The sequence below is a fragment of the Hyperolius riggenbachi genome, chromosome 1, assembly GCF_040937935.1.
Source record: "Hyperolius riggenbachi isolate aHypRig1 chromosome 1, aHypRig1.pri, whole genome shotgun sequence".
Lineage (NCBI taxonomy): Eukaryota > Metazoa > Chordata > Amphibia > Anura > Hyperoliidae > Hyperolius > Hyperolius riggenbachi.
Window position 1 is genome coordinate 507,526,362 of NC_090646.1, and position 25,360 is coordinate 507,551,721.

Genomic DNA, 25,360 nt, shown 5'->3' on the forward strand with positions numbered 1-25,360 from the left:
AAATGGCTGCCTGGGCAGATTCTGCTCATCTATCAATCATGAACAACAAATAACATATTGCCTTGTTTGATACATTTTTATTTTACCCATTATATACTGTAGTGGTGACACTTTTCATGCTGTGGTTTATAACAAACATTAATTCATTCACATTACACATTTCCCTTCTAAGTGCACTGAAGCCCCCGCTATACTGTAATTCTGCCTGTGAGTGTTTGCATTATATGGGAAAATAGCTTTTTATTTTCGTTTTGTTTTTGTTTTTTTTGCAAGCACTCATTTTAAAATGACACTGCAGATAAAACATGTAAGTTTAGTTCTGGATTAAAACCAAATTCAGGTTTTATTTGCTGTCTGTTTTCATCAGGGCAAGTTACTCTTATTTCCTGTTCTTGATGATTCTCTAGAGTCTAGTGGAGGAAGAAGTATTCTTAATGAGGACTGAAACAATAATATAAAATAATATAAATCCCACATCTGCCCTAACTTTTTGCGTTATTACAAACAACTTGCTGTTGTTTGTGTCTTGGCTATGAAAAATAGATATTGCCTACCAAGATGTATTTAGGGAAAGTTACATGAGCAGAGTTTGCAGGTAGTTCAATCCACTCTATACATCTCTAGAGATGGCCCGAACATCAGATTTTGGGTTTGCAAACCGTGAACGCAAAACTTCCGCAAAAGTTCACACGAACTGGGCGAAGCGCCATAGACTTCAATGGGCAGGTGACAGGGATTATTTCTGGCCACAAAAGTCATGGAAAAATTGTTTCAATGGATCTAACACCTGGAGGGGGGCATGCTGAAGTTGAGACATGCCAAAAGTCCCTCGGAAAATTACATATTTGATGCAGAGTAGGGTTATAATCTCTAAAGGGCAGAAATCACATTACATTCCTAAATTAGAGGCATTTAAAACATTGCTTTAAAACATCTTGTGTGTATATACATAGTGCTGCTTCACACTGACAGACCAAACTCACTGTTTAATGCACAGCAAACAGCTGTTTGTGTAGTGATGGCCATGCTGGTGCGCAAATTGGCAAGAGTGCAGACGATGGTGGTTTTCCAGCCCATATGGTCGGGCTAAGGTAGCTCAGTGACAAAACAACTGTGACTGTCCAGCTGATCGAATTTGGTCTGTCCACAATGAAGCAATCAGTGATGCTCAAATCCGACCCGGGAGATAGCCGGATAGTTGCCATCTGCATATCTCCCAGAAAGGCTGTGTGGTGGGGGGACGGGGGCGGGGGGGGTCAAGCTTACCTGTCTGACGTCTTCTTAGGTATGTCCCTCAGTGTCTCCCACGATGCGCTCCACACGCGTCACGTGGTTACAAGCACTTCCTCCTTCAACCCGGAAGGAGAAAGTGTTTGTACTCACGTGACCACTGCATGGAGCGCATCGTGGGAGGTGCCGAGGGATATACCTAAGAAGACGTCAAACAGGTAAGCTTGACCCCGCCCCCCCCCCCCCCCCCCGCACAGCCTTCCTGGGAGATATCCAGATAGCAACTATCCAGCTATCTCCCGGGTCGGATTTGAGCATGACTGGAAGCAATGACCTTATTATCTTGGATATGCCTCTAACACGCTCATCATATAGGTCATTGCTTCATTGTGATATGCAAGCCCCTTCACCGTGGCAAGGTAACAATCACGAAGGGGAATTGACACATGTACATGCCTTTTGTTGTGGTTGCAACCACAGTGAAGCCAGAAAAATTAGGCATGTACACACACCAGAAAAATTATTATTTTTGGTAGCCACCACTGCTAGCAGTGGCCTTAAACATTCAGGAATCCACCTGGAGTCCTGGTCCTTGTTGGTGGTGGCGGAGAAGGCAGTCAAACGGCTTGCAGACAGAGATGCTGTGTGGGGACTGACTTAGTCTTCGGGCAGGCAGTAGCCCTCCGGGATCCATGCCTCATTTATTTTAATATAAAGTGAGGTGCTGAACACTTTTTTGACCTAGGCGACTTCTTTTTTCTTGTGCTGGCTTGCTTGCAATAGTTAGAAGAGTATAGTAGAACTACAAAGCCCAGCAACTGACTCTGGACTTTATGCAGTGTGTGTAACCCACACCAACAGATATCAATAACAGATACAGTAGCAAGTTTAGCACAGCTTATGATGGACATTGTACTGGCTTGCTTGCAATAGTTAGAAGAGTATAGTAGAACTACTAAGCCCAGCAACTGACTCTAGACTGTATGCAGTGTGTGTAACTTACACAAACAGATATAAATAACAGAGACAGTAGCTAGCTAAGCACAGCTTATGATAGACAGTGTGCTGGCTTGCTTGCAATATAGATAGAAGACTATAGTAGAACTAAACAGCCCAGCAATGACTGTGTCCTGTATGCAGGGTGACCAGTGTCTCACACACACACACACACACACAAACCAAATAGAACAATATGAGCCCTCAAAAGGGCTTTTGATTTGGGGTGCTTTCAGCAATCGGCAATAAACAGAAGCGCCTAGCTAACTGTTCCTTTCTCTGCAGCAATGCCTCTCCCTTCCACTCACTACAGCAGCAGCACCATACTGAGAACATGGCCGGAGCTGCTGCATTTTTATAGGGGGGGGGGGGGGCGGGGGTCCATGGGTGAGTGCAGCTTGATTGGCTGCCATGTGTCTGCTGACCGCAATGTAGATGGTCAAAGTTTAGCCCAATGATGAGGTATATGGGGCGGGTTTGAACGCGCTATGTTTACGCGTCCCGCCGTGGACGCGAACAGCTGAATTGCACGCAAACTACCTGCCCAGCAAACTGTTCAGGTCGTCTCTGTACATCTCCACACCTCTGTAACTGAAAACCCTATTTCTTTTCTTGTTAAATAAGCTGAACACATAAAGATGGTAAATGCCCAGTTTAAACAGAGGTCTATGATTTTGATGTAAAGTTAAGTATGTTCTGAAAGCGTACATATAAAAAGTGTGCCAGAGATTGGCGCTAGCACAATATTGGTAATATTTACAGATATTTTACTATGACCTAACCTAACCCTAACACAAGCCCTCCCTCTTGATATCTTACACCAACCTATCCCCCCTGGCAATGTCTAACCCTAAAGACCACCCCTTTGTGCTGTCTATCTATAACACCCCCAGCAATAACTTACCTCAAGACCCCCCCACTCCGGTGATGCCTAAGCTTACCCCCCCCCCCCCCCCCCCCATGTAGTGCCTAACTTTAATCCTCCTCCACTGGCACCTAACCTTAAAGACCCTCCTGCCACCTAACCCTATCTAATGATATTTTGGGTGCAGCCATAGATGGTAATGTTAATAGCCATGATTAGAGGGTGTTACTAGTAATTTGGGTGCTGGATGGAGCCCTTTTTTTACAAGGGCGCCTCCACTACCCTATTTACCTGTTTCATTCTGAATATTGTGATTATGTAGTTAAGAAATAGGGCCTTAGATAAAAAGCATCCAAGCCACTCAATACCTATTCACCATCACAGTGGGCAACCACTGAAAAATATAAATGTGAATAGCTGTTAAAGAGAAAACGTGACCAAGAATTGAACTTCATCCCAATCAGTAGTTGATACCCCCTTTCCCATAATAAATAGTTTCCTTTTTTACAAACAGATCATCAGTGGGCTCTGTATGGCTGATATTGTGGTGAAACGCCTCCCACAGTGTGATGTCAGGACCATGGTCCTGACAGTTTCCTGTCTGTGAACCTCATTGCATTGTGGGAAATAACAGCTGTTTCCAACTGCCAAAAAAGCACTTCCACTGACATCACTTGCCAGCAGTAAAAGCACTTCCACTGACATCACCTGCTAGCAGTAAAAATGTCACCATGTGGTAAATGTTAGAATGTAAGTCAGGGAGAGGAAAGTTTTTACATTGGGAAAACACTGACTAAATCATTTATACATAATTATTGTATTTTTTATAACATTATTTTTACTGGAGTTCCTCTTTAAAGTCATGCCTCAAAAGGTTATCAGTTTAAAGGTTGACAATGGAAATTTTTTGCGCATCTCACAGTTTGTCCAGAGTCTCACTTTGTAAAGTGTTAGACACAGGTTCATTTAGGTATATCATTCCAATGCTTGTGAAATTCTTTGTATTATCTGCATTAGAATTCTTGCAGAATGAGAATGAATCGGGTCACATTTTTGCAGAATCCATTTGTCACTAATTTAAAACTAACAAGATGTGTCTAATCATTTAGAAAGTTACTCAGCAGAAGAAATAATTTGCTTCTGATCACTAGTCGTTAGAGTTCCTCTGCATAGTAATGTACATTCTCTCTCATGCACTTACATATAAAACTACAGGAGTGAAACAATTCTCCATCTCTTCAATGTTAAAGCTATAAAATGTTAGTGCTCCTGAACAGAAGCCAGACTGGGTTAAAGCAAATGTTAGGTAATTAAGAGTCCCATTAGCGCTGACTCGTGATACTCCCTGTGTTTTACAATTGTACAAGATAACCCAAAAGCATTATTTGTCGCGTCTATAGTTTATTGCCTTGTCAAAGGCTTATACACACTTCTTAACATGTTAGCAGGTATGTACATTTTAAACCTAAGTTGATGAATTTCAAATCACATGTTAATGCATTTAATATCAAAGTGCATTATTTTACATCTTAGATATTGATATTAACGGGACTCCGAGCACCTTTCCTGGGTATTCCTTTAAGACTCCGACCAGTACTGCAAAGTACTTAAAGATGCATACCTTTCTGTAGCTTGTGCTCTCCTCTTTCATTTGATGCCATTGAATCGCCATTCTACACCAAATAGTTTTTGTTTCGATTTTAATTTAAAAACTGCGGCTGCCATCTTGGCTATGTTATAACTTCCGGGTCACCTCTGTCTTCTTTGTTAGAGAAGTGCATCACTGAATGAAGCAGGAAGAGGAAGTGACACGCATCGCCATTGCAAGAGGCTTCTCCAGAGGGGTCATAGCACAACTTTGTTGGAAGTCGTCCGGCTTAAAGGCATGCCCATGAGAGGTGCTCGGATTCCTTTTAAGAAATGGGTCATCATCTCCCTGTCTTGCACGAAGGCTGTATTATATACAGACCAACTACTCAGCTGCACAAGCTGCTCTCATAGATTTGAGTATTGGTACGTGACTGGAATTTCTTGTTTGGAAGCCCACACACTCCATCCCAATTGCACTACTGTCATGCCTCTGCTTTAATACAGCCTGTATGGTCCATAATATGGGAAGGCTCTGGAAGAGAGAGGCAGCAATCTGGGGTCCCCAAGATGCAAGCCCCCCAAGTCAAATGTTACTGTTTTTCACAAAGGGTTAAAAATGAAACACCCACACCTGCACAGCAATTTAAAAAAAAAATGTAAGTCCGTAATTGGCCATGGCCATAAATACTAACATGTAATCAATGCTCTCTTACCAATATCCTCTTTAAAGGTCTCACGCCAATATCCTACTTTAGTATAGCGACATGGAGCAAAGTGAGCAGAGTTGTTTGAAAAAATGTAAAGATATGAAACCGAGAGCCCAATATAGTGCAGTACGTCTTGGCAATTGAAACAAAACAAAACAACAACGGGTAATATACTCACAAGTCTGGGTTACCACTAAGGCAACCACTGGAAATGCAGGTGGGGAGAATTATAACCTGACCCCACTCAGGTTTAAGAAGTCGCTCTCTGTAGACAGGAAAAAATGGGGATACACCCCTCCACCAAGGGTGGACTAGATCAATGAAAAATGAGGAGTAACAGAGGCGCCAAATTAGAGTAAAATATTTAAGAAACAATTTAAAAGGAGGGGGGTTGGTGGTTACCACCCTCAAGTATAAAGTGACCAGCCAATGAGTCGTATATAAGTAGACAATAATTTATTTTAAAATCTCCAGGCAAGCAACGCGTTTCACGGGTCAAAAGCCCGCTTCATCAGGCAATCAATTTTGGAGATACACACGACTGTGTCAATTTGAAGGTAAAGCGCCAACTGTGAGAGTTGTTTGTCTGGGATCTTCATTTAAGGTTTTAAGAGAATATTGGTATGGGCTCTTTCCATAAGATATTGGCATGAGACCATTAATTAAAGGTAAGTATGTATTGTTAATTAGAGTTAATATAGCAGTTTAAATAAAATGCAATGGCAGCTTTAAGGGCACGATAAACTACACTTTGGAAGCTTGTAATTTGAAACAGACAATATTACTGGGGCACAAAAGCAAATATGATAACTGTATGAGTAATAAAAAGTAGGAAAAGACATTTTTATTGAATGTTATGTCGGAGTTTCAGACCACTTTAACCACTTGCCGACCGCACGCTTATACCGTGCGTCGGCAAAGTGGCAGCTGCAGGACCAGCGACGCAGTACTGCGCCGCCAGCTGCAGGCTGATTAATTAGGAAGCAGCCGCTCGCGCGAGCGGCTGCTTCCTGTCAAATCACGGCGGGGGGCTCCGTGAATAGCCTGCGGGCCGCCGATGGCGGCTCGCAGGCTAAATGTAAACACAAGCGGAAATAATCCACTTTGTTTACATTGTACGGCGCTGCTGCGCAGCAGCGCCGTAAGGCAGATCGGCGATCCCCGGCCAATCAGCGGCCGGGGATCGCCGCCATGTGACAGGGGACGTCCCGTCACTGGCTGCACAGGACGGATAGCATCCTGTGCAGCCTCGATCGCCGGGGGGGCCAGGTAGGAGAGGGAGGGGGAGGATTTCGCCGCGGAGGGGGGCTTTGAGGTGCCCCCCCCCGCAACACCCAGGCAGGCAGGAGAGATCAGACCCCCCCTGCACATCATCCCCATAGGGGGGAAAAAAGGGGGGCAATCTGATCTCTCTGCCTGCAACCTGATCTGTGCTAGGGGCTGCACAGCCCACCCAGCACAGATCACTCAAAACAGCGCTGGTCCTTAAGAGGGGGTAAAGGGTGGGTCATCAAGTGGTTAAAACAGCCTAAATGACATATAGAGAGGTAGGGATTCATTTAAGTAGTGGAAATGTTCTACCATAGAAATATCACTTAATGATGATTTACTGTTATAATAATTAAAGATTTCAAAGTTTGGCGGTGGACACCCTGTGAAAACCCCTCATTTAATTAATTTAAGTTTAAGTACTTATTAGTAAAATAAGAGTTGCTTATGTGGAAATTAATTCTGCTTTATTTCACTGCTCTTAAATGTGTTTAGTGTTAATTGTCTTAGCAATGGTCTTTTTTAACAATCATAATGCACTCATTTTGCATTGTAAACTGCAAAAGAAAATCTTTGAAACATAAAATGCTCATTAAATCCCACAAATATAAAGGAGCTTTAATTGAATCCAGCTATGAAATAATAAGTTACAAACATTTCTGAAAACATCCACTCTAGGCAAGGTTACTCTGGACCAAGCTGCAATAGTCAGGGTTCTTTATGAGCTTGCTTACAAAGGGAGTAATCAGGGATGAGCAGAAACTACGCCAGTGTGAATTTATGCATCGTAGTTCGCATCTACGCATTGTAGTTCGTAGGTGAAGTTCCAAACCTACGCTTACGAATTTACACGTAGCAAAGTACTGCTATGCGTAGCTTACGCCCACTGTGCGTAGTTAACAAGTGTATTGCGTAGTGAACTACGAATGCATTACTGACGTCTAAATTCCGCGTATGATTGTATGCTTACAAATGTATGCATTGGAAAGGGGAATGTACGCATAAAAGAGTTCCCGGTATAAGTATTTAAAGAGGCATTAACGTGTAAAATTTTCTGCATACGGGCATAAGCATCCGCATACACTACGCTTCACACTACGCGTATTTGCGTATTTTAACGCGTAGTTTACGAAATGCATACGAAATGAATATTTGATTTCAAAGCCGTAGTTTGGCGAAGTGTAATTACGTAAAATTACGCGTAGTATCAGCGTAGCGAAGTTGGCTGACTACGGCCATCCCTGGGAGCAACCACAGTGATGATCCTATTAATGTGCTGCTGCATTTTGTTTCCCAATCAGCAGGCTGGCCATTATCATCAAAGCAGGTCACTTTGGCGCATGCTCTTCCCCGCGTTGTACCTAGGCACTGCCATAGACTTAATTAGGGTCCCAGCAAAATCCAAACCCCAAATTACTTCTCCCCTTGAGTTGCTACAACTCAGAGGGGGAATAATATTTAATGTTTATGGGTATTTCATCAGCAACAGGGTGAGCCATAATTCGGCTCTCCCTGCACCCAGCTGACCTTGTGGCCAAATAACATGTACACATTTTCATGACAAGCAATGGAGTAAATTAAGATCAGAAGGCTGGCTCTGTGTTATTTGTCTAGATTTTTTTCATATAATGTGAACCATAAAACTGGGCAAACATAACTCAAAAGACATTTCACATATTCAGTTATATATGTTAGTGTCATGTTTTAGTCAAAAGTACAGTGCTCCCTCAGTTGACAGTTCCTCACACACACTAATACATTCTGCTAGTCTGCAGGTTCTCCTTTGTATGACAATCCCTCATCCTCTCCAGTGCTCCTCACAAAAAAAGGAGAAAAGGCACACATAGTGCAATTCCATTACTACTGGTGCAAAGGAGGCATGTAAAGGAGTGGAGTGATTAGTGAGAAAGGGGAAAGTGGACAAGATTGTGGTCACAGAGGTGTAAGTGGCCTATTGTGCTTGGGAGAAAATTTCTCTGAGCTTTATTAGCGGCCATGTAATGTGGTGGTGTTTATTGGGGTGAGTGGCCTTTTAAGGCAATAAAGGTTGTTAAAACATGGATACTGTTCTAAGGCACACCTGGAAGTATGGTGATGGTCACCAGTAGTAATAGAGTTACTCTATGTGTGCCTTTTCTCCTTCTCTCTGAGGAGTGCTATAAAGGAGAAGGGTTTTTCATACCAGGGAGAGCCTACAGACTAGCAGCTTGGATTACAGCATGTGTGAGGAACTGTCAACTAAGAGCGCATGGTGCTTTTGACTAGAGACTATATACTGGAGGTCATGGCTAAACATAATCTAAAAGACATTTCACATATACAGTTATCTTGGTATATACAGTATGTGAGTGTCATGTTTTAGTCAAAAGTACAGTGCTCCCTCAGTTGACAGTTCCTCATACACGCTGTAATACATTCTGCTAGTCTGCAGGTTCTCCTTTGTATGAAAATCCCTCATCCTCTTCAGTGCTCCTCACAAAAAAAGGAGAAAAGGCACACCAGTAGTAATAGAGTTACGGTATGTGTGCCTTTTTTCCTTGTCTCTGAGGAGAGCTGTAAGAAAGAAGGTTTCTTTCATACCAAGGAGAGTCTACAGATGAGCAAAGTGGATTACTGCATGTGTGAGGAACTGTCAACTAAGAGTGCATGGTGCTTTCAACTATAGACTATATACCGGAGGTCATATGTGCCTGGACCTTCATGCCTGCTGCACCCAGGAAGGGCTAAGTAGTTGAATATCAATTGTAATAGGTGGAGAGTGTTATAAAGTAGTAGCAGCATTCAGCTTTTTTTTTTATTAAAGTGATAAATCCGATAGAATTTCCAGTTTTATTTTTTTATATATTTTGATCGGGAATGTTGGATTTTTCTGATAAATGTTTATGGAAATTGAATGGTGTATGGTAGATTGTCCATTTCTTAATGTATATTCCCAAGCAATCTTTTCAGAGTTTTCAATCATTTTTGGGGCAAAAATTGAACATGCGTGTGGGGTACATTGGTTAGATTTTTTTTAATGTTTCAATCAATCAGAGAAATTGATTGTAATTCTTGAATTGAAGAGAAATTTTAAAAAATTGTATGGTGTGTGGCCACATTTAGAATAGTGTAAAAACGTAACACTTTTAACAGTATGTGTGCACTTTTAAAGGAAACGTCAGGTGTCAGTTTGTTTGCTTTTCTTTCAACTTTGCCTATTTTATGTGTTCAACTTTGCCTATTTTATGTGTTCAACTTTGCCTATTTTAAATAAACAGGTTGGGGAAAAAAACACTTCTGCCTGGTGTCCTAGAATGGAGCATTTGAATCTAAAACAGAAGCTATTTTATTTTTATAGCACTTTTCAGTGTAAGTTGGGAATAGAATGACTAAATTAGGAGGGTTTTTTTTACTGGGGGGGGACGACATTAAATAAGCATGTGGCTCTTCAGTTTCTTAGCAAATATTTACATCATTTAACAGCTATCACTAAATACATTTAGAATTATCAGTGGAAATATCTGTAGAAAGTCTGCAACTATAAAAGTTTTAAAGCTGAACTCAAGGGAAGCATAAAAGCACCATTTAAATCCAATTACGCATTCATTGAATTACATTTATTTTTTACACTGCTAGTATAAGTTCCTGAATCTCTCTTTTCTAATCCTCTGCAACAAAACACTGTGGCTGGTGGAAGGCGACCACTGTGCTGCTAGTCTAGCTTCAGCTAAATTGAATTTTGTCTTCCTACAACAGAAGGTATTTGCTATAATTCTGCTTTAATTAAGCACTTGTATTTTCCCATAATGCATTACTCCCGAGTCCCAAATATGAAAATCATCTATGCACCCCTGAAACAAGGTTGCACAACCAGAACCACTGGTGTATAGTGAACCAATAGCTTATACATTTTACAGAGCCACATCAATTCACCATGCACACAGCCTGTTTTGGACTTTGTGGTCCTCGTTAGTAAAGGGCATGGATTGGTGGGGCTCTATAGGGTAGGGCTTGGACCAGTACTGAGCAATGCTCAGATAGCTCAGCACTGCTAGGAAAGTATAAAGGGCTAAAAGAGACCAAAAACCCTAGATTACAAGGCAATGCTAAATGTAATAGCCCATCATTCCAACACAGGTTCTCTCTTTCTTTTGTGGCCATGCTTCCAGCCATGGAAAAGTGCATCCAGACTGGGCATGCACAAGTAAGGTCCTCATATGCCTTGTGGAATTAGTTCATTTTACCCCAGTTTTTTCCTCAATGCACAAGTGCTCAGTTTTACTCCACATGCATGAACCTTACTTGTGCATGCCCAGTCCAGATGTGCTCTTTAGAAACCTATTTGACTTAGCAATCCTGTGTAGGAACAGTGGTGAGTGGGAGTATCTGGGAAGCCATTGGGCCATCCAGAGACTTCTCACTAGTCACGACTAAGGGAAATATCTAAGTCTATCAGGTACCCTATAGTATGACAAATTAAAAATACTCTATTATATTGTTATTGACAAAAATGGTTAAAGTTTTTATTAGAACAGGTTAAAATGTAGTCTAAATGTTGCTTCAACATAACTATATAGATTTTGTTTCACTTTAATATATTAATTTGTTCTTGTTAGGAATGTTTCTTTTCATCTTGGTTCATACAGTACATAAATCTGTACTTTAACAGTCCAGTACTGTCCTGTTAGTTTTGCATTAGTTTTACCTGACTGGATCGGAAATGTACACCTTTGTGTGAACACGCCCATAGAAAACTGATAGAAAACTGACAGAACTGGAATGGACCATAAATGTACACATTTTATGTGTGAACACAGCCATAGAAACATACAAAAGGAATACAAATTTGACAGGCCAGGACTGGACCAGAAATGTACACATTTATGTGGAAACACATCCATCGAAATACATGCAAAATTGATGCCAGCTGTCAAAAAACTGTGTGAACCAAACCTGATCCTTTCCCATCATTCCAGTGCATTCTCTTTGATCAGTTGTTAGCTGAAAAAAACTCCATATGTGGGGAGCCCTTTGTCTGTAAATTACTATATAAGAAAAATTAAACATAATTTGAATTGTTGATCACCTTCGTTTAAAAGAAACAAAGAAGTGTTTTGAATTGAACTCTATTAGCACATGTGTGACTATTCCATTTTTGAACGAATATATATATTTTACATATATCATCCCTATGCCAGTAATTTGGTAACTGAATGCCATTAAATATTATTGTTCAACTTCAGTCTGCTGCTGCTAGATTTTTTTTAGGAAAATTGCTGGAAATCATGGATTGGTGCTAAAGATACCCAAAATATTCTGCTCTCTTAGTTTTATCTCATTGATTCATAGGTCTGGGCAAATCAGAAAGTAAAATGTATTGCACTTATACAAACAGCTTTGCTGGATTTACTGCACTAACATATTTACAAAGCTATGAGAGGTACTCATAGTAGCATAGTTTGAACAACTTAGGAGTGATCACTCCCATTTCCCTAACACCTGAATACCATCCAAGGTAGCAGTTATCCAGTGACTCACTATTCAGTGTAAGGAGATGTTCAGAGGAGAAATTATTGAAACAGCGGAGTAAGCACAGGTAGGGTTAGTCAGAATTGCTGAATTTTACTCACAGTTCATTTGTTTTCATCATGTATTAGAAACACATTATACTGTATACCTAATTCACCCATTGCATCTGTCTTCTACTGCAATGGGGTTTTTTTTTACACTTGTTTACTTATTAGCCCTGCCATTAAATTCCCAGATGGGAGGTTTGTTGTCATTCCTTTTCAACTCTGTATTGTTTTTTTTATCAGCTCAGAGATTTAAAAAAAACCTGTGTTATCTATAGGGATGATCGGAACAGGCGATTCCCGATATCACAGGAATTCTGGATACAGCGGTAATGAAATTCCGTAACCACTACATTCCGGCGGATCCCTGCGGTATTCCGCAGAATTCCACATTCTGGGTGATCCATTTCCACAATGTTAAAGGGAACATAATGGATGTTTCCTTTTAAACAAATATCAGTTCCCTGGCAGTCCTGCTGATAACTTTGGCTTTAGTTGTGGCTGAATCACAATCCTGATTACAATTTTTTTGGAGCATCAGGAGTTGTCGTAGGCCATGGTTCCTAGAGGTGGTTTCACGGCGGTCATCACAATTTTTTTTTGGAGCAGCAGGACTTGTCGTAGGCCATGAGACCTAGAGGTGGTTCCACGACAGTCATCACAATTCTTTTGGGGAGCAGCAGGAGTTGTCATAGGCCATGGGACTTAGAGGTGGTTTCACAGCAGTCATTATAATTTTTTTGGGGGGAGCAGCAGGAGTTGTCGTAGGCCATGGGACCTAGAGGTGGTTCCACGGCAGTCATTATAATTTTTTTTTTGGAGCAGCAGGAGTTGTCGTAGACCATGAGACCTAGAGGTGGTTTCACAGCAGTCATTATAAATTTTTTTGGAGCAGCAGGAGTTGTCGTAGACCATGAGACCTAGAGGTCGTTTCACAGCAGTCATTATATTTTTTTGGGGAGCAGCAGGAGTTGTCGAAGGCCATGGCATCTAGAGGTGGTTTCATAGCTGTCATCACAATTTTTTTTTGGAGCAGCAGGAGTTGTCGTAGGCCATGGGACCTAAAGGTGGTTCAACGGCAGTCATTACAGCAAAATTTTAATTTAGTCTATCCAATCTTCATTGTGAATTAGTGAGAGGGGCCTTGTAATTATTACTGATCCATGACTCGTTCATTTTTATGAACGTTAGTATGTTCACATTGTCTGTGGACAGACGGGTCCGGTGGTCGGTGACCACCCCACCTGCAGCACTAAATACTCACTCAGAAAGAACACTAGCGGCGGGGCATGCAAGAACCTCCAGTGCATACTGAGTGAGTTCAGGCCAGGTATCCAGTTGTTTTGTTCAATACTCCATGGGGTCATCATTACTCTCCATATTGTCTGGAGCACTGGCCGACCCCAAGTAATCATTCACCATACTGGCCAGCCGCTGGCAGTGACTACTTTGCCCACTGGTGGTGCTACTGCTAGGAGTATCTGGCATTGGCTGATAAAATTCCTTCAACATACTCAGCAGGTTCACAGATTGGCTATTGGTGCTGCTGCAGGGAGTGGGACCACCAGACCTTTGCTGAGTATGATGAGGCTTGGCAGCTTGGGCCTGGGATACAGGTGCAGGAAACGCATATTCTACCTAACGAAGAAGGGCACCCCGGATATGGCTCATCCTGGTGTCTGCTTGGGAGGGGGGTATGAACTGCCGCATTTTCCCATTGCACTGGGGATCTAAGATGGTGGACTGGCCACCCACATGTCGAGCCTTGATTTTAGAGTTTTAATCCAGGGTTCCTTACGGAGGCACTGGATCATATGCACATCCATAGGGAAGAGATGTCTGCCATTAATCACCTCTTCCTGGCTGTCAGAACTCCCCCTGCCCGAGTGCTTTGTCAAGAGCCTTGTACAGCATGAAGATAATAGGGAGCACTTCTGATATGCTGCAGTGCTCCTCATTGACCAATTTTGTTGCCTGCTTAAACGGCTCCAACACTTTTCAGACCTATTCATTCAGCTGCCACTGGTCCCCAGTAATGTAGTCCAGTGGCACTGTTCTGGAGGAAGATATCTGAGACAGGTATATCCTGACCGCCATTCGCTGCTCCCACAACCTCTCCAGCATGTGGAGGGTGGAGTTCCACCACGTCGGACAATCAGAAATAAGCTTGTGTGGTGGCAGGCTATGGCGGCACTGCAGCAGTTTAAAGGCAGCGGTGGTGGTTGCGGAGCGACGGATGTGGGCTGACACTTTATGTGCTGAGGCTACAGCGTCCTTCAACCCATCAAAAGTGCGTAAACATTTCTGGACTACAAGGTTGAAGACATGGACCAAGGAAGGTAAGTGAGTGTAGCCACCTTCAGAAATGGCGGCCAGCATGTTGGCACCATTATCAGACACCACTACACCTGTGTCCAGTTTTCGGGGGAGAAGCCACAGCCGAATCTGATCCTGTAAGGCTGCAAGGATTACAGATCCGGTTTACCTGTTCTCGCCCATGGATTCGAGTTTCAGCACTGCTTGGCATCGATGGTGTTGCAGACCAGTGTAGGAGTGGGACCACTTGCTGGGAGGCTCAGCAATGACGGACTGGCCTTGGACAGAAAAGGTAGCAAAGGGAAGTAGAACAGGCCTCCCCTTCAACCCATGTGGCTGCACCACCAGCTGAGATGCCCCAGATCTTGCACCCTCTTCAGCAGCACCATGGAGGGTGACCCAATGGGCGGTAAAAGTTAGATACTTTCCCTGCCCATGCCTGCTGCTCCAGACATCCATAGTGAAGTGCACCTTGCCACCGACAGCGTGATCCATAGACCGGTCGTCACACTCCACAATGTGCTGGTGAAGGGCAGGGATAGCATTCCTGGCAAAATAATGGTGGCTGGGGATCCGCAATTGTGGAGCAACACAGTTCATCAGTCTGCAGAAGGGGGCACAGTCCACAAACTGATAGAGCAGCAGCTGTTGGCCCAACAGCCTTGCCAGTAGTGCATTATTTTTCATAACAAACGGATCAGTTGCAGGGAGAATCTGCTTCCTCTGCAACATTACTGGCACAGAGGCCTGACGCTGGAACACTGGTGATTCAGAGGAAACCAACAAGGGTGATGATGAGGTGCTTGCCGAGGTCTGGAGTCCTCTTTCAGCCTGGCATGCAGAGGGATTTTAACTAGAATGGGACTGAGCAGGTTGTATAGGGACAGGACGAGTAGAAAAAGAAGAGGAGGGGCCTGTTGCTGCTGCTTTTCCTCCACCCATCTTATTGTAATTCTTTACATAATCGAACTTCCATCTGTGGTGGTTGCGCAGATGGCTTATCAGCCCTGAAGTGCCGAACTCGGTGCCCGATTTGCCTCTGCTCACCGATTTATGGCACACAGAACAGACTGCCCCGGATTCATCCTCTTCCAGAACAGTAAAATAATTCCATGCAGGGGACTTGCGTGCACGTGGAGCAGTGGTGGGAGTGATGTGACCTGTACTAGCACGTCGATGCTCAGCATTGGACTGGTGGGTACTGACACACGGGAAAGCACGTGCAGGCTGCTGGCCAACTGTCTGCTCTGTTTCTCCATGCTGCTCACACCTGCTAGTGCCTAACCCTCCAGATGGCAACCACGGTGGATCAGCTGCCTCATCATCCAAAACATCATCCAGTTCAACCAAATCACTGGAACCCATAAGTGACTCTTCTGGACCCTTCACCTGGCCATGAAACACCTCTGTAGTTGACTGGTGGTGATGTAGATTGGTGGTGACAAAAGCTCCCAGTTGTGATGGATTACTACTGGATGAAGAGAAAACAGGGGCCATTTCTGTCACCACAGAACCCACCACTTCTTGGGACCTTGGTCCCATGGTCTCCTCCAATGCCTCCTCCCAATCCTTCTGCACATCTCTCTCATCGACATAGGTGTGGTTTAATTCTGGAGGAGAGTACTGGGAGGAAGCAACCTCGTCAAGAGAAGCAACTGTGGTCGGGTTCTGGTCATGAGGAACCTGGCCACTACTGGTGCTGCTGCAACTAGCTTCGAGTTCCTCAGACTGGGTAGAGGGTTCCTGATCGAAACAATCAACAACTCTGTTCGCTTGCTGCTCTGTAGAGTTGGGCCGAACGGTTCGCCTGCGAACGGTTCCATGCGAACTTCAGTGGTTCGCGTTCGTGTCCCGCAGGCGAACCTTTGCGGAAGTTCGGTTCGCCCCATAATGCACATGGAGGGTCAACTTTGACCCTCTACATCACAGTCAGCAGGCCCAGTGTAGCCAATTAGGCTACACTAGCCCCTGGAGCCCCACCCCCCCTTATATAAGGCAGGCAGCGGCGGCCATTATGGTCACTCGTGTGCTGCCTGCGTTAGTGAGAGTAGGGCGAGCTGCTGCAGACTGTCTCTCAGGGAAAGATTAGTTAGGCTTAACTTGTTCCTGTCTGGCTGCATACCTGTTCTGTGAACCCACCACTGCATACCTGTGCTGTGAACCCACCGCTGCATACCTGTGCTGTGAACCCACCACTGCATACCTGTTCTGTGAACCCACCACTGCATACCTGTGCTGTGAACCCACCACTGCATACCTGTTCAGTGAACCCGCCACTGCATACCTGTTCTGTTCAGTGGACCCGCCACTGTATACCTGTTCAGTGAACCCACCACTGCATACCTGTGCTGTGAACCCACCACTGCATACCTGTTCTGTGAACCCACCACTGCATACCTGTTGTGTTCAGTGAACCCGCCACTGCATACCTGTTCTGTTCAGTGGACAGTGGCGCACCAGTCCAGCACGGCCGTCACTACACAAACAGCTCTTTGCGGTGCGTTACACGGTGAGTTTGGTGTGTCAGTGTGAAGCAGTACCTTAATTACACTACCTGATTGATGTATACACATGCAAGATGTTTGAAAGCACTTTAGGCCTGTCATTTAGCATTCAATGTGATTTCTGCCCTTAAAACGCTGCTTTGCGTCAAATCCAGATTTTTCCCGGGGACTTTTGGCATGTATCCCACTCCGCCATGCCCCCCTCCAGGTGTTAGACCCCTTGAATCATCTTTTCCATCACTTTTGTGGCCAGCATAATTATTTTTTTTTTCAAAGTTCGCATCCCCATTGAAGTCTATTGCGGTTCGCAAACTTTAACGCGAACCGAACCTTCCGCGGAAGTTCGCGAACCAGGTTCGCGAACCTAAAATCGGAGGTTCGGCCCAACTCTACTGCTCTGTCAAAATTTTCCTGCGTGGGAACAGAGGGAAGACATCTCTGACCAGGGGGAACGCTTCCTGCTGCTGCTGCCACCCTCATCCTGATCACGTACATGACGTGATCCACCAACACCACCATCACTCCATTTTCTTTTAGGAGTGGCAGGAAATTGCTGCTGGTCTCGCTCCGTTGCTTTGGGGCCAAAAACTTTATTGGGGAAGGGGTATGAGCGACAGAACCAAAGTAAAATAAATAAAGAAAATAAATCAAAAACAAAATAAAGAAAACTTGCACTACACTCAACTAATCAATCACCACCTAACACTCTCACTCTGTCAAACACTAAGCCTGCGGCCTGGCTGGCTCTGTCTAACCCTCTCCACACAGCAACCACTAGTACACTACACTACAATTTAGCACTCAAACTAACAATCTACTGTCACTCTCTCACAAATACACCTAGCTAGCTACTACAGCTCACACTCAATCTAATTCTCTCTCACTTTTGTTTTATATACAGTCTTTAAAAAGACTATTGTTTTATGTTGAAACAACTAATATGGGTCTGTCTTTTCTCTCTCCAACACCAGACTGAAACCCACAAGCTTTCGTGACTGACTGTCACACCTCTCTTATATACAAAATGGGTGGGATAGCTGATGATAGGTGGCTATGAGCTGGTTGCTAACGTAGGATTGGTTGGTTTTTGTTAAGACTCTAATTGGTGCAGAAATGCAGTTTTTAATGCAGAAATCATCATGTTTTAAGCTTCTGTGATGGGTATATCCCCTTCTGATCCTTCTGATTGGCAAATGCAACTTTTACACAGTTTTCTTTAAATTCCGATGGAATTCCGTATAGAAATTACGCTATTTCCGATTAGTGCTATACCTTTTCCGCTCCGGCTCAACGGAACGAAATTGCCAATTTCCGACCGGAATCACGGAAATCTCCATTCCGTGGAATCCAACGAGCATCCCTAGTTATCTAGGGTTTTGTAGAGAGGAGAGTGCAGTAATGTATTTCACATCCTCTGAAAGGAAGTGGTAAAATTCCATGAATTCTGAAATTCTGACTTTGTACTTGTAATTCTGCAAAATTGATTTGCTCATCCCTAATCATATGTATGTCACTGTGATGCAACATGTTAAAATGCTTGGAATATAATATACTGTATAGTTTTCTTTGGCAAGTGGCTATGCACTTTAATTTGTACAGAGATAATAAAAGAGGAAATGGACTGAACCTATTATTCAGTTTGATAATGCACCATGCATAGCCCAGTTCTATGCAAACTGTTTACAAGTTACCTAATGCAGAAAATCACTTAACTTACAGCGATGTTACGGGGTTGATAGAATTAAGTTTAAATCCCCTTGGAGAGCCTTTATTTTCCTCTTTAGTTTTCCCCTGAATCATGGATTTTTTTTTTAAATCATCACAACAGGCATGTTTATAGATGCATTATGTGTCCAGAGGGATTTTAATTAACCTTTAGCACACTAGTAATAACCTTTATTGATGTGTTTTTTCTGAGTGACTCTTCATTCTCTGTAAGCCAGGCATAAGCTAGCCATCATTTCCTGTTATGAGCAGTTATAATTATCCTCAGCCCCTTCGCCTGTGTGAGTGTGGAATGGTATTTAAATCTATCTGACAGGCTTCCAAGACTAAAGGAAAAACTGTCACTTGTGATTCCTATGTGTGGGTGTTCCTTGGATACGCACAGATGCAATGGTTCTGAGCTGGTTATTATCATGTAAATATAGTTTATTCCTCTAGAAAGAGTTAACTATTACAATTTGCAAACAGCAAAACCATTTTTAAGAAAATATTGTTCATGGTAATTGATTTATATAATCAATTATTTTTGTTCATTAATAAAGATGGGAGGTGGTGTAGGTTGTACAAGTTTTCTAGGGTTATACCAAGGGACTTTTTGATATTTACTAAGAACAGATCCCATTACCGAATAGATATCTCTAGAGGCCCTGGTCTTATCTCAGTGGATTGGAAGAACAAACAGGACTCTGAAAAATGTCTGAAAAATGCCTTAAAGGGACTCCGAGCAGTGCAGAAACTATGGAAAGATGCATATCATTTCACAGCTCTCTTTCTCCTCTTTCCAATAATATATAAACCGCCGCCCTACGCCTTTTAGTTTTCACTATTTTCGCGATTGAATTTGCAGCGACCGTGATTTCAATCGCGAAAATAGAGAAAACTAAAAGGTGTAGGGTGACGATTTTAGGGTCGCCAGAAAGAGGAGAAAGAGAGCTTTTAAATGATATCCATCTTTCCGTAGTTACTTGTATTACACAGGACGACACTTTCCCCAGTATCAGCAGCTCCATTCAGCAGAAAAAGTCGCCCTGTGTAATACAATGTAACTATGGAAAGATGGATATCATTTTAAAGCTCTTTTTCTCCTCTTTCTGGCGACACCTAAATCGTCGCCCTACGCCTTTTAGTTTTCTCGATTTTCGCTATTGAAATCGCGGCCGCGGCAATTTCAATCACAAAAATAGCGAAAACTAAAAGGCGTAGGGTGGCGGTTTATATATCATTAGAAAGAGGAGAAAGAGAGCTTTAAAATGATATGCATCTTTCCATAGTTTCTGCACTGCTCGGAGTCCCTTTAAAATGTGTCATTTTTGTCTATCTAAAACACAAATTCATTTGCTTGCAGGCTGAACTGGCAGATATTTATTAGATCAACTAATAACATAGTAACATAGTCCTTGCAGCAGAGGATATGCTGCAGGCAGTAAGGGCTCAAACCCACTAGCAGCCTTTTCTAAGCGCTAGTGATTTGAAAAAGCTCTTGCTAATGCAGTGCTATGGAGGATTTTTATAAAATCACATCGCTCTAGTGGGAACACACCCATAGCATTGCATTAGCTAGAGCTTTTCAAATCACAAAGCACTCAGCAAAGTGCTCCTAGTGGGTTCCAGGCCTTAGAGTTATCTGGCAGTGCTGAAATAGTCAACACTTACCTTGTTGTATAGGATACTAATTATCATATATTTGCTATCTTAGCTTGTTCTAGAACTATTTTTTCCTTCTTTCTTGAACAGTATTAATAGACTTTTGAAAATATCACCTTTTGTCTGTCTGTTCTTAAAAGTCCTAGTCTAAATGTTGTTAAAGGACCACTATCGCGGAAAATTGTAAAATTTAAAATACATGTATACATGTATTTTAAATTTTACATGTAACATGTATTTAACATTTTACATGTAACATGTAAACATACTTTTTTTACAGGGCTAAACTTACTGAAGGTGTTAGTACGTTTGGATTAAGGAGCAGTTCACATCTATGGGACGTCAAAGAAAACATGGATTTTCCTGGGAAATTATCTCCTGTTGTCATCGACTGCCAGAGGAAGTATTCAATATCAGAAAACACGTAAGTGACATGTTCTCCTTAGGCTTAAATTTGACTTTGCGAAATATTGTTAGCATGGATAAATAAATATAATATTTTATGATAACACATATGACCATTTTAATTTTGCCGGTAATTTTGCAAAGATGCTGTCATTTTGCCCAAACAGGGATTTTCCCAAAAATTGAAATAAAACATTCCACTGTCATGAAAATAGCAATTTTCAAGCACATTGGCCTCAATTCACTAAGCTTATCTCCTTCTGTCTTTAACGTTTTTAGAGTTATCACAATGGTGATAAGGCATGTAGTATACAGGAAACATTTTACCTCAGGTAAACCTAATGTTAACTTTTCTGTCTTTAAGTTAAGGTGAGATTTCTAAAGTTAACTCTTCAATCCTTAAAATAACTCGAGAATTTTAAAGTTAAAGACAGGCTGCATGTGAAAATAACTACAGAGGAGGTAACTTAAGGACTGAAGAGCTAAGATAACTCTCTCACTGTGAAAACGTATCTCTACACCGTAATAAGACAAGATCGATGTGTGGAGGTAAGTTTTATCTTGTCTTATTATCTCCAACATGATCTTAGTGAATTGAGGCCATTGTCTGCATTGGGAAAAAATAATATAATGTCTTCATTGGGAAAAAATTAATTCCAATATTCAGATAATAATGAAAATATCATGGCTTCCTGAGAAGTCTGTCTCACCATTCATTATGGTTTTTTTTTTCTCTGCCCCCCCCCCCCCCCCCCCTTTCCCTTCTATCAGCACAGGGAGAGGAAGATACCTGATTTAGTTCTGGTTTATCCAATCTGATTTATGTTTGGGTTGGTTTCATAGTTCTTTCCCTTTTTTGATAAAGAAGAAAACATTAATCTATCAAACAGGAGCATACTGTATGTATGTATTTCTCTACTGTACCTATCAAAATGTTAACTGCTATGTATCTGTGAACGTGTTTAGGCCTATGCTTAGGCCTTTTTGTACATGCAAGCTTTTTCAGTTTCACAAAAACATTTCAATAGTGAAACAAATATCCCCACTCTCCCTACAGTATAGACATGGAAAACTGCACTAAACTGAGGTAATTGTAATAACCTGCATAAATTCTTACTGCACAGTGAGTAGAGCGGAATTCAATAAATGACATGCATTGTGTTATGCTCTACTAACCATGCATAAGACTTTAAGCATGTAATTCTGATAACTTCAGTTTAGTGAATCTACCCCACTGTACCTTACCCACCAGATTGTTGAATAGTTGAAGAGGTCTTCCTTCTTACTAATACAGTGTCTTCTCCAATCCATGCAAAAACAGAAGCCTGTAGTCTGTCTATACATAATGTTTTTAGACCAGGAGTCAGTGAAAGGGACAAGGAGTTTGTGCTCTGAGGGAGCATGATATTTTGCTCTTGTACAGAGTAGATGGAGCAATGATAAATTAGTAAGAAGTCAAAAGGTCATTTCTATCAGATAAAAAAAAATAATACAAAAAAAAATGTGTAGCAGTCTTTTGCCTTGCAGCACTGGGTGCCCAGTTTGAATCTCGGCCAGGACACTATCTGCACCAATTTTGAATATTCTCCTTGGTGTCGCATGGGTTTCTTCTGGGTACTCTGGTTTCATCCACATTCCAGAAAACATACAGATAAATTGATTGACTTCTCCCTAAATTTGGCCCTAGACTATGAATCAAAAATGACTGCTGTAGGATTAGATTGTGAGCTCCTCTGAGGGACGATTAGTGACAAGATATATATATTCTGTATGATCTTGTAAGATTTCAGGGCTGTATTAATGCTAAAAATAATTATAATTAATCACAACACCCTAATCTTCAAAGGTTACTATCATTAAACTCTATTTTATTTAGCTATTTTTAATATTTCTACAACATTCACAGACTATATATCGCTTTACTTTGAACAGTTAATTTTACTAAATTTCCCCCAAAGGGGCTTACAATGTAATTTTCCTTTGACAATGAATGGCCATTTACAATTATGCTCTTTCTAGTGATATGCAAATTTAGATCAACCATGATTTTATAGTGAACCACATACCTGCAGCATTGTTAACACTTCTACATTTACTCAGTTTAGACCTCCAATATGAATAAGGACTGTGTTCAATGCTTTCAATACATTTTTATCGACCCAAGGTGTGAAGTTTTAACATTATGATCATCAGTTGTCCTTGCAAACCCCCAAACTCACACCATCAGAAAAGCTGCATGCGTTCAGGAGCAAGTTTTCCATCAAAGGCAATAGAATGGCATAGCTTAGTGGTTTCCAGTGCTCAGATTAAAAGCAAATCCTGATTTCCATCTACATTTCAAAATCTTGAGGTCAGCTTCACACTGCAGATTGGTGGTGAGGCGCGGCCCAGGGGCTGCACCGCACTGCCAAAAACAGGCCTTTGTGGATTACCGCATTAGTATGCGGTAATCCCCAACTGGCATCCGGCCAAGCAGGAAATTGTTAGAATTTAAGCATGATATGCTTGAATTCGTAGGTCTCAGCTACTTTAACTGAGTTTAGTTAAAAGACTTGATTTGCAGAGAGTCTCCCTTTAAGGAGCATTTCTAGAAGCACTGTGGAACAGGGTCCGGTGTCTCACACAAAGCTAGAGTGCTTATCTTTACTGTAAACATCGAGTGTTTTCATATTTCCTAAAGGTAAACAATAGCAAGGGAACATTTTACCTAATTTCTGGATACAAGTAGAGGAAATGCCAAATTTGGCTTGTACTATCAGAGCAGGCGCAGATAGGGTCATCCATCACATGCTATTATCAGCCAATTGCATGCGATGGGGACTGGACCATCCCATGCGGGATGATGTCACATTTAACTCTTTAGAGGCTAGTATAAGAATAGCCAACATGGGTTCCCGAGGGCGCTTCTCTCTATTTCTGCTGACTTCCTTCTTGTAACTTTCCGTAACTGTATGCTGTATATATGCCTAAATGCAACTAGCATAGATGTAACAAAGAGAAAGCCTGATCTAGGCACTAGGGATAGACCAAGTATGCATGGAACGCATAAGATTCTACAGACCGTTTGCTTTGCCGAGGTTAACATGTAACGAAGATATAAGATTGCTGATGAACACATCTGTATATTTGTTTTACCTTGAACCTTTGACAACGTCTAAGAAGTTCTATCTCTTATGCTGTTTGCTGTGATGAGTGTCAAGTTATCACACTTCCTGTGATATGGTGCCGAACGAAGGTGTAGCGTTGTTGCCCATAGCAACTAACAAATATTTATTACAGAAATGATGCTCACTTCCTGTTGGGCAATTGATGACGTGCGCAGAAGCATATTTGTAAAATACGCTTTCATGCATGTGCAATGCTACAAACTGCGGTGGGTTTTTTAAATGCACGCGCATTACCATCGACTTACATGACTTCACACAGATGACTGCAGGTCACTACAGGAGCCATGCAGTAATGTAGATATAGCTTCCGCGTACCGCAATGTTGGGAGTGTGAACTACCCCATTGACTTTCATTCAGGTGTGGTTGGGGGCTGTAAATTTACTGCACCTCCTCAGTGTGAAAGGGCCCTCAAAGTAATGCACTGTTGTGCAAAATCTGTGTTTTACAACAATATAACTACCAAAACCCATATGTAACTACCTTCTAGGATAGGTAAATTGATAGATATTAGCATTTATAGTTTTGCCTAGTCACTTCCAATTTTTAATAAAATACTAAAGAGTTTTATAGCAAATTATAGTTACAGAATCATATTTATAATTAGTAAAATATAAAGTCAATAATGCTAATGATTTGGCTGACACGTATGAATGAATATTATAGATTAATCAGACTTGGAGTCGCGTACATATTAGTGCAAGTCATTGCCAGTGACATTTTGCTAGTGGGCAATCCACTGAAAAAGCTAAATGCTTAATATCAAACAGATGGTACTGCATAAATGTGTAATAGGCAGAAATTAAATGAGAAAACTACTTTTCAGTTTGCAAAGATTTACAGTACTATGTCATATCTACTTTATAATTATGTTTTGCTTTCCTGATTTTTCTAAACCTAATATACCTACAGCAGGCATGGGCTTCCGAATTCCGCGGAAGCTAAAATTCCGAAATTCCGCCGGAATTGGGGTTTCCGCATGGTTCCGCGGAATTCGGAAATTGCAATCCGGAATTCGGAATTCCGGCAAAATCGGAATCGGAATGAATTGCCCAATTAGGAGATGCGGAATGAGTTGACCAATCATAATCAGCGGAAAGTTACCGCGCTAAAATAACGGTTTCAACATTTTTTTATCCAAATTTACAAAATACAAATCAACTTTATTAACAATAGACTGTTATCAACAGTATTGATGATCATCTTAAATTTCAGATACAAAAACGATATTTCAAATGAGCGATTGAGTAATTCCTCCTAAATTTACGGAAATCCGTTTAAAAATACGAAAAGTGCATGCGGCGGAATACCGCGGAATTCCGCGGAATGTAGCGGAATTCCACCGGAATGTAGCGGAAGCGGAATTTTGTTATGGCGGTATGCGGAATTACC

General features: G+C 41.9%; 1 protein-coding gene across 3 annotated transcripts in view; it reads left to right on the top strand.

The window, feature by feature from the left end:
- Nucleotides 1-25,360, top strand: part of LOC137524139 (transmembrane protein 132D-like) — a 1,100,471-nt gene that overhangs the window by 585,536 nt on the left and 489,575 nt on the right. For all 3 annotated transcript variants that reach the window (XM_068243700.1, XM_068243709.1, XM_068243717.1), the window contains one exon: nt 20,679-20,822. In XM_068243700.1, coding sequence (XP_068099801.1) covers nt 20,679-20,822 — 144 coding nt within the window. The remainder of the gene's footprint in view (nt 1-20,678; nt 20,823-25,360) is intronic.